Here is a 9,313-nt window from a genome sequence, read left to right as displayed (position 1 = left end):
ATATTACACAGAAACTTGATTAATATTCACTAGTGTCCTGCAAGTCAGGGCCCAGAGCAAATAAACTAATGTGAGACCTTTACTTCAATTACATTCCGCTACTGGCTTTAAGACTCAACTATAAAGGTTTTGAATTAAGGCAACTGAACATCTTAAGTGTAATCTAAGGACCTATTCATTCGTGATGGATTTAATCTATGCTGAGGCCATTCATTGGCACTATTTAATGCCCCTTAATAAAAAGGGGCATGAACATGAGCCACTGTTAAGTGGTCTAAGTAAAATGTAAAGTTTCTCAGTTCTTATCTCCCTTATTAAGTATTAAAGTGCTCAATAAAATCTTTAATTTCTTCTAATTGTCATTGTGATTAATTACTAACATGATGTTTTCCAATTTCACATTGTAGATCCTGAAAAATATCTAGACACACACGAATGAAACCCAAGCCAGATGAATGACCTCTAACAAAAAGATTTTCTATGCCAGCCTGAAGAGAAATGAAGGGTTTCAGTGGAAAGGGCCTTAATAAGAGTCAGAGGACTTGGGTCCACATCCCAGCCCTGCAACTAAGGGACCCCTCAGGCAAGGTACGACCTCTCTGGGCGCTTCCTTCAATTGTCATCTGGAAAAACCAAAAAGGTCAGACTAGATAGCCTCTAAAAGTGCCTCAGAGCTCCAAATCTTGATTTAAGATATGTCATCAAAGTCCAATTTATGTGGTTTTCATCACCATTTCTCAAGTATTATTTTACAAATTAACAAAATAGAGCTGGTTGGAGTCCAATTTAACTACAACTGTCAAAAAATTTAGACTACTTTAGTTGTAAAGTATCTGTAGTACTCAGCTTAATGCCCCTTTCTAAGATTTCTATGGTAAAAGGAACTCCCCTACACAGAAACTTTTTTCCTTGGAAAACACAGAGCAGCATTTTCTTTCTCTGAATCTCTCTGAAGTCATTTGAGATCACAAAATGTCAAACACAACTTAACTTGGGTCTTCTGATCCCAAAGCCAGCTCTGTCACCAAACTACGTTTCAACAGACAGGAAGGGATTCAAAATAAAAATGGGTCAGTTTTCAAATTACCTCATGCTTTAAGTATAGAAACGGAGGCCTAAGGAGAGTGCTTTAAGCTAAGGCCACAAAAGCAGCAAAGCCAAGATTTGAACACCAGTTTTGACTTCAAAACTAAGGTTTTCTACTGCACTATAGGAGCTGGCAAATATCCTTTATAAGACCACATATATATAAATAAATATATGGAAATTAAAAGAGCTACTAGAGGGGGCAGCTGGGTAGCTCAGTGGATTGAGAGCCAGGCCTAGAGACAGGAGGTCCTAGGTTCAAATCCGGCCTCAGACACTTCCCAGCTGTGTGACCCTGGGCAAGTCACTTGACCCCCATTGCCTACCCTTTACCAATCTTCTACCTATAAGTCAATACACAGAAGTTAAGGGTTTAAAATAAAAAAAATAAAATAAAAATAAAAATAAAAAAAAGAGCTACTAGAGGGAGTAATCACAGTTCGGTGATTACAGCAAGGCTTCGTTTTTTTTTTTTTTAAATTAATTCAGGGTAATGCTAAAATCTAATTGAAATTATACAATATTCCAAGTAAAAATGTAGATTTAAAACTGCAAAGGCAGTTAGGTGGCTCATTAGATAGAGCTAGGGCTGAAAACAGGAGGTCCTGGGTTTAAATCTGAGATAGTGTGACCTTGGGCAAGTCACTTAACCGGAGTTGCCTACACCTAAGATGGAAGATAAGGGTTTTAAAAAAAAAAAAAAAGACATAAGGAACGACTAGGTAGCACAATGGATAGAATGCCAAACCTGGAATCAAGAGGACCTGGGCTAAAATCCAACCAAGACAATTCCCAGTTACGTGATCCTGAGCAAGTCACTTAACCTGTCACCTAGCCCCTTGTCATTCTGCCTTAACTGACCCTAAGACTTGAAGTTAAAAAATTTTTTTTAAACTGATACCACCAATCTCCCAAGACTCATATTTCAAACCTTTTTACCTAAGTTCCCACTTATTTCAAAAAAATTGTAGTTTGTAGCCTCAGTGGAAAGAAACTTTGGTGAGGTTTGAAGTCGTTTCCACATTTACAGGTAAGCAGAAAACTTCCAAATACCGAAGTCTTCCTGTTTTCCTCCACCTCCTCTTAAGCATAGTCTCATAAATCCCAGACCTAAATAAGTGAATAGATTGAGAGCCAATTTCTCAAACACTCCCTAAATGTAATCTTTGATTTGGGGAAGACAAGTGCATGAAATCTGAATTTAGTGCCTTTTAAACATAAAAGCTGAGAAACTTATTACTGCAGAGGAACCCCATCTAGTTCTGAGCTGAGACAACTCCCCTTCCCCTCAAACCTAGTGTCCTCTACCAATTACCTACTCCACTATAACAGGTAGTTTTCACATTAATTTCAAACCAAAGAGAATTTACCACTGTTTCTGAAATTTCAGTGTTAGATACTATTAAAGATCAGAAACTATAAAAAAAAACTGATTCCTTGGGATCTGTACTAACATCACTGCCCAACTAGTTTGCAATGATAGGTATTTCTCCCATACATACTCATAGGTTTTTTAATAAGCATCCCATAATCCATCTTTATTAAATCACAGTAACTTATATGCCCAACAACCTACATATTATATAGAGCATTGGCTCAAGAATCAGAGGACCTTCCAAAAGTCCAGCCCTCATTTTAATCTATGACCTTGGGTCAAGTCACTCAACTCTCTTAACATTAGTGGCCTTCAGGATAAAAATGAAAACTTTTAATTGTTAAGGAGGTTAACAGTTAACAGACTGGAATTTAAATTTTTGCTCAACACATATTAGTTGTAACTAGTCACAACTCTGGGACCCAAAGAACAAAGTTACAGGTAGTCATCTTTGTTAAATGTGGCACCAGTATTCAGATATGGGGTCCTGCCACTGCAAGATTTATCCTCACAATATTCAGGGTCCATTTGGCCTTATTCTAAGGGTGTTTTTGTAAAGAAATGTTAAGAAAAAGCTCAAGGCTACTTAGGTTTAAATCTAGTCCTCCAGTTAATAGCAATGACCCTTAATCAATTCACTTAACCTGCGTACCAGCTTCCTCATGAGAGAAATCACATCTCTCTCGCAGGGTTGTTGAGGAACAAACAAGTCAAAGCACTTGTAAAATCTAAAAGTGCTATGTAAATGCCAGCTATTGTTATACTAAAGTATTATATAATTTTATGGGAATTGAGGACTCCAATACACATGTAAAATGCTTCAGTGACTTACTATATTTCAAGTTGTTTTTGTATATAGCTGGATTACAAATCTAGCTTCAACCCCAAGAATAAATTTACTCCAACAAAATAATCTTCATTTGGAATGAAAAAAAAAAAAGAAAAAACAGAAGACAAATCAATGTGCAACAAAAACCTTTATTAGCATTGGCTCAGCTGTTACTGAACCTGGTAATCTCAAAACTTAATATGAAGACTTTAAAGAGCTGAGTGCAAGGTGATGCTATCATTGGCAATTTATGCTTTCACAATAAAGTCAACAATTACACAGCCACCCCTAAGACGCAGAACCAGGTGGAGGGTGGATTCTTTCTGGATGTTGTAGTCAGACAGGGTACGGCCATCTTCCAGCTGCTTGCCTGCAAAGATGAGCCTCTGCTGGTCAGGAGGGATGCCCTCTTTGTCTTGGATTTTGGCCTTCACATTCTCAATAGTGTCACTGGGCTCCACCTCCAGGGTGATGGTCTTGCCAGTCAGGGTCTTCACAAAGATCTGCATGATGACCTGTAAATGAACAACACTATTAAATCCATGGTCTCAGATTAAATCCTGCCTTGAAAATACCATTCATTTAGCAGTGAATTCCCATCTAGGGAGGTATGACCTTTGATTTTATCCTTGTATTCCTGACCATGACTCAAATGATATCACATAAGTGCATACTGACAATAAGTGAAAAACCACCCTTTTTCCCTGCCAAGGACACAAAACTGTAAAGCTAATCAAAGCCAAAACAAGCTGGCAACTATTAACATTATAAACTGTTTTTGCTACTAATTTTATATCCTAAATCCCTAGTATTTCTAAAACTCCCTCATGGGTAGGATAATTCAATGCTCCATAAATTGAGCATGTTAACAAAGTTGAGCTCAAAAGTTATGAGAAAAAAATAACAAGGGACTCCCAACAAGGAGATAGATTTAAAGGACCATGAGGTAGAGAATGCAACTATGTGGCAGCTAGGTGTCTCAGTGGATATTCAGGCCTAGAGATAGGAAGTTCTGGGGTTAAAATCTGAACATTTCCTAGCTGTGTGATCACAGTAAAGTCACTTAATCGCTATTCCCTGGCCCGTTTTTCTGCCTTGGAATCATACAGTATTAATACAATAGTAATTATAAGACAAAAAATAAGGGTTTTTAAAGAAAAGGAAAAACATGGCAACTAGGACTATCCCATATGACCTTGTAGTCTTCTTTCTTTCCCTCTAGACCAATGATGGGCAACCTTTTGAACTTGGTGTGTTAAAATTCGCCAAAAAACTGAGAATAACCCAGATGAAAAAAAAAAAATTTTTCAGTAACATACTTCTTCTCTGTATGCGGCCGCGTGTCATAGGTTTGCCATTAGGGTTCTAGACCCTTACACTTTTGTCAAATTACAGATTGAGCAATAAAAACGATTAAAGGACCTCCCCCACACAAGCATCATGAGCGTAGTGACTCCAAACACCAAACTAAGCCACACAAGTTTCACAATCAACTTCCGGGTCTTAAACCGTTCCGGAACCACGCTTCCGCAATAGAAACTCTCGCGAGACTCAGAAAGCCAGCCCATTAGTAGAGCAAGCACCGCGAGATATATGCCGCGTCTCTTCCCCCAGGAGACCAAAGAAACTTCCCGAGGCCGTGAGCAAACTTTATGCCAAGTACTACACCCTTGGCCACCGGGCCCGGCAGCCCTTTTTTTGTCCACAGTAGCGGACTAGTCAAACAGGGATCCTCCAGGCCACTTCCGTAAACTTCTGGAAGTGCAAGGAGTAGTAAAGCCCGAGGCCGAGACCCCCAACTCTGACACCCCATCCAATCACTCGTGGCTCGGCGCTTTTAGGTCTAAGGAGCTTAACGCCACGTTGTCGCAACGTCTCTAATTTTTCTCGACCGCCCTTTTACTCCCCTAAACCACCCACGGCTCCTACTACCCCCACCCTGCTGCGGACCCGAAGGTCAAATCCAACCCACTGGTACCCGAGTAGCGAACCCGACTCACTAGTTCTTCTTTACACGGACGGTAGGACCGGAGATTGTCACGCCAACAAACTCAGCAAGAAGCAAAATCGGAGGAAGTTGTGTTGGACTCTACCTTGCCCACAGCCGCCGCTCGGTATTTATTCAGCGTTAGTTAACACGTCATCACACGCGCAGTCTCGGTGTACATGCGCAGGAAAAAGTAGTCCCGGCCACGCCTCTTCAAGAAATCCAGTGGTGAGAGATGGCTGTCCCCACCCCACCCACCCCGTCGTAAGACTGGCGAGTGACGAACTTCTCCGACCCGGTGTCGCCCTCCCCCTCGCTTCCTTAGATGGTGTTTGAAACTAGAGGGGCGGATGAATTCTAGGCAAAAGGGCCGGCCCTTTTGCCGAAAGCTCTGGATGCTTCGCCTAGGTTGTGGAAATGAGGCGAAGGGAGGGCGAGGGAAAAGGCTGCTGATTGGCCAGCGCGACGGCGGGGGCGGGGCAGGGCCGCCTCCCTTGTTGCTGGGGCTCTCCAAAACGCGTTGAAAGGCGGTGACGTCATTCTAAACGAGGTGGAGGAAGAGTGTGCGGTAGCGCATGCTCGGAGATAGGCGTGGGGGAGGGGAGAAGCTTGTCTGAAGGGGGATAAGAGAAGGAGAACCTGGGGTGAGCAGGAATGGAAAAGGTCTCTCGGAGTGTAGGGAAGGTACCCGTTTTCCCAACTCTGCCCTTTCTAAAAGTTTTCGAAGTGTGGTCAGCCCCGGCCTGGGTGGGGGCAGGGGTGTCGTCGTGCCTCCCGTTTACCCAGCCTCGCGGGGTGCCACACTTCCTTGAGTCACGAAGTTTGAATTGACTGACAAATACGTTTAGTGACTGGTCTGGAGGCAGCCCAGCGACATTTTCCGGGGAACGGGGGAGGGGAACTAAACCGAGCCCCTCCCCCCCCTTCACGAAGGTGACCTGGTCCGAGGTCTCTTCTTAGAGGAGGCCCGGAGAGGGAGGGCCAGGCCGGCTGGTGGAATAATGATTCTGAACATTTTAAAATTAAAGTTGGCCTGTAATCCTTGAGGGGGGGGGGGGCGGGGACTGGCCCGAATCTGCTTTTTTTGGCCGGAGAGCACGTAGTAGACCATTCCTGTTTGAATGAATGTTTATTAGGCCCTTATTAAGTGCCAGGCTCTGGTCCAAACCTGGGTATACAAACAAAAATAAACCCCTGATCTCCAGTTCGCAGTCAGCTTGTAAAAACCAGCTGTCCACGGAATGAATTTTGGGGCCATAATCCCTGGAAAGGAACCAAGATGAAGCCTGGAGCTGACTAAAGCCAGTAATGAGAGGAGACCTCTTAAATCCCGACCCGCAATCTCTCAAAACAATCAGAACCCAGTCTTTCTCGCTGTTATTTTTTAACTTCCTGCAACGTCTCTTGAGTAATTTTTCCCTTAAGTTTTAAGTAAATGGCCTTATTAATAAGGAACCCTTGAATCTGTCCTCAAAGTACTAAGATTAGGAAAGCCTGCTTTTTTTGCCGGGGAGAAGGCTGGATTTTATAGAATTAATCTCTTTGACTTGAGAGGTTAGTGAGGAGAGGTGCTCTAGTAGGCATTTACTGAACTCGGGTTCGCTAACTAGCCCAAGGTCAGAAATGGGACTTTGGCCTTTTCCTGGTGAGCTCCGGGCACTTTCCTGTAAACACGCCCAAGTGACCTCCCTCTTATCAGTGGAGAAATGCTGACGCAGTTTTTCCAGAAGAAAAAAAAAGGAAGGGAAAGGGTAAAGCCCATCCATCCCTCGGGTCTGCCCGGTGCCTGGAGGGGCTGCCTACCCTAAGATTATTACACTTACTCTCACTTTTCTGGCTCCGGTCTCTAGCAGAAATCTGCCTGAGCCTTCACCCCTGGCAATAACTACCCAGAAATTATAGAAAACGCCAATGGCAGGTTCCCTGAACACACACCGAGAAACGTGCTGATTCTGTTAGCTAGTTTGGATTGGGACTGCACCTTCGCGGCTCCCAGGAGAAATGCTGTCTCAGAATGAGTAAGCAGGAATGCTTTTGTCGGGGGGTTTTACAGGCTTCAGTGGATGTCCGGGACATTGGGCTCAAGAGAGCCTCCCTCCAACTGCTCCGGAGCCATGCCGAATTTATGTAACATTACCAGAAACTAGTCATTTCTCATACTTAAAAAAGAAGGAAAGAAAAGACTACCACATAGAATGATAGAACTAAGAGGAGCCTTGGGTATTTTGTTTACCCTTTTAGAAAAAGTAACAGTATAAGAAAAATGCACAAAAATGATGTTTTAAATTCTGTTAAATATGTGAGCATATGAGGGACTCTAGGATCCTTCGGTATAACTTTTTTTAAGCTTTTAAAATCACACTTTGATATTATTTTAGTATTAAATTCTTGGCTTCTCCTATTTTATTTTTTTGTTACCAAGTTTAATCACAACTAATTCATTTGTGACATATTGCCTTAAAATTGGTTTTCTGTGCTCAGAAGTCAGCAGGAGGGCAACGAGGTGCTCAGTGAATTGAAAGTTAGATCCAAAGGCAGGTGGTCCTGGGTTCCAATCTGAGTTCCATGTGACCCTGGGCAAGTCACTTAACCCTTATCAACCTTTATTATATATTATATAACTAACCCTTATTAAATGACCTTTACCATTCTTCTGCCCTGGAACCAATATGATTCCAAAATGAAATGTAAGGGTTTGGAAAAAAAGTCAACAACTATTCATAAATGAAGCAAATTCTTTATCTTTCAAATTTGCCATTTCCATGTGACGAATGAGGGGGAAAGCGAAAATGCAAAGAATTGATCAAGTATTAATATTTTCACATGAATTTTTGAGTGTTGAACAAATTTTCTTCTAACAACTGCTCTTAAAGAGGAGTATGAAGTATTAGAAGTACAGCCAACTATGGCTTACATAGTAAGGGGTTAGGAATTCATTATTCAACAAGGAGTCCGATTATTTGGCCTTGTTATTGGAAAATCCACTTCCTGACTTCCTTTAAACCTCATCTTCTACAGGAAGCCTTTCCTACCTGGCTCTTAATTCTAATGCCTTTTCTCTTTTTAATTTTTCTTATTTATCTTGTATGTAGCTTGTTTATATATGTTTGCTCGTCTTCCCCATTAATTTGTGAGCTCTTTTGAGGGCAAAGATAGCTTTTTGCCTCTTTTTTGTATCCCCAGGATTTAGCACAATGCTAAACGTAGCACCTTTTTGCTGTTCTTGTTATTCAGTCCTTCAGTACAGTCCCACTCTTCATTCCCTCATTTGGAGTTTCCCTCTCCAGCTCATTTTACAAGTGAGGAAACTAAAGAGTTTGAGTTCAGATTTGAACTCTGAGAAATGGGTATTCCTGACTCTGGCCCAGGCACTCTATCCACTGCTCCACCTTACCACCCTTATCACCTAATAAGTACTTAATAAACATTAATCCATTATTTTTCTTGGTATATTGGAATATTTAAGTCCATAATAAAAAGAAAATTTTAAATGAAAAGGATGTCAAATTACAGAAGTAGTATTAAAATTATCTAATAAATAAAGGGTGGGTAAGTAGCCTTACCAAAGAAAGAGAATATAATATTTGTTATCCTTCTTGCATGTATAAAAAGGAAGGGGAAAATGGTAATCAGTTCTCTCTTCTGAAGGTGTTATTGAATGGAAAGAATTGCTTTGTTAAGAGATTATTTTTCAGCTAAATTATTTGGGTCAGCCAAACAAGATAAAAGTAGTGACTTGCCTCATTGTAGTTTAACTTTAAGGCCTTTGGCAAGCACAAGTAGTTATTCTTATTGAATAATTTGATCTTCTGGGAATCATGGTTCACAGTGAAAACTAGTGGATGCCAAGAGACTAATAACCTGGGAGAAAGAAGAAGGAGAACCCAATTTTTACCTAATTCTACAGATTTTCATTTTAAAGTCCAGCAGTTGACCAAAAATCAAAAATCTAGAGTTGGAAATAACTTTAGACTATTTTAATCCAATTTGGCACACTCTATGCAGGACTTTTCTAAAACATCCCTGATAGATCTAG

General features: G+C 41.2%; 1 protein-coding gene across 1 annotated transcript; it reads right to left on the bottom strand.

Annotated features, from left to right (window-relative positions):
• Positions 1-3,419: 3,419 nt before the first annotated feature.
• Positions 3,420-5,381, bottom strand: LOC123247468 (ubiquitin). The gene is made up of 2 exons (XM_044676368.1): positions 5,291-5,381; positions 3,420-3,805 (listed from the first exon to the last, which is right to left on the bottom strand). The coding sequence occupies exon 2, from the start codon at positions 3,797-3,799 to the stop codon at positions 3,539-3,541; it is 261 nt and encodes an 86-aa protein (XP_044532303.1). The 5' UTR covers positions 3,800-3,805; positions 5,291-5,381; the 3' UTR covers positions 3,420-3,538.
• Between the last annotated feature and the right edge of the window lie 3,932 nt (positions 5,382-9,313).

Source organism: Gracilinanus agilis, chromosome 4 (assembly GCF_016433145.1).
Source record: "Gracilinanus agilis isolate LMUSP501 chromosome 4, AgileGrace, whole genome shotgun sequence".
NCBI lineage: Eukaryota > Metazoa > Chordata > Mammalia > Didelphimorphia > Didelphidae > Gracilinanus > Gracilinanus agilis.
Note: the sequence above shows the minus strand (reverse complement) of the source record. Positions and strands in the feature narration are given on the sequence as shown.

Bases quoted from the DNA above. Each gene is read 5' to 3' on its own strand.
- LOC123247468 (XM_044676368.1), bottom strand. From the start codon at position 3,799: ATGCAGATCTTTGTGAAGACCCTGACTGGCAAGACCATCACCCTGGAG.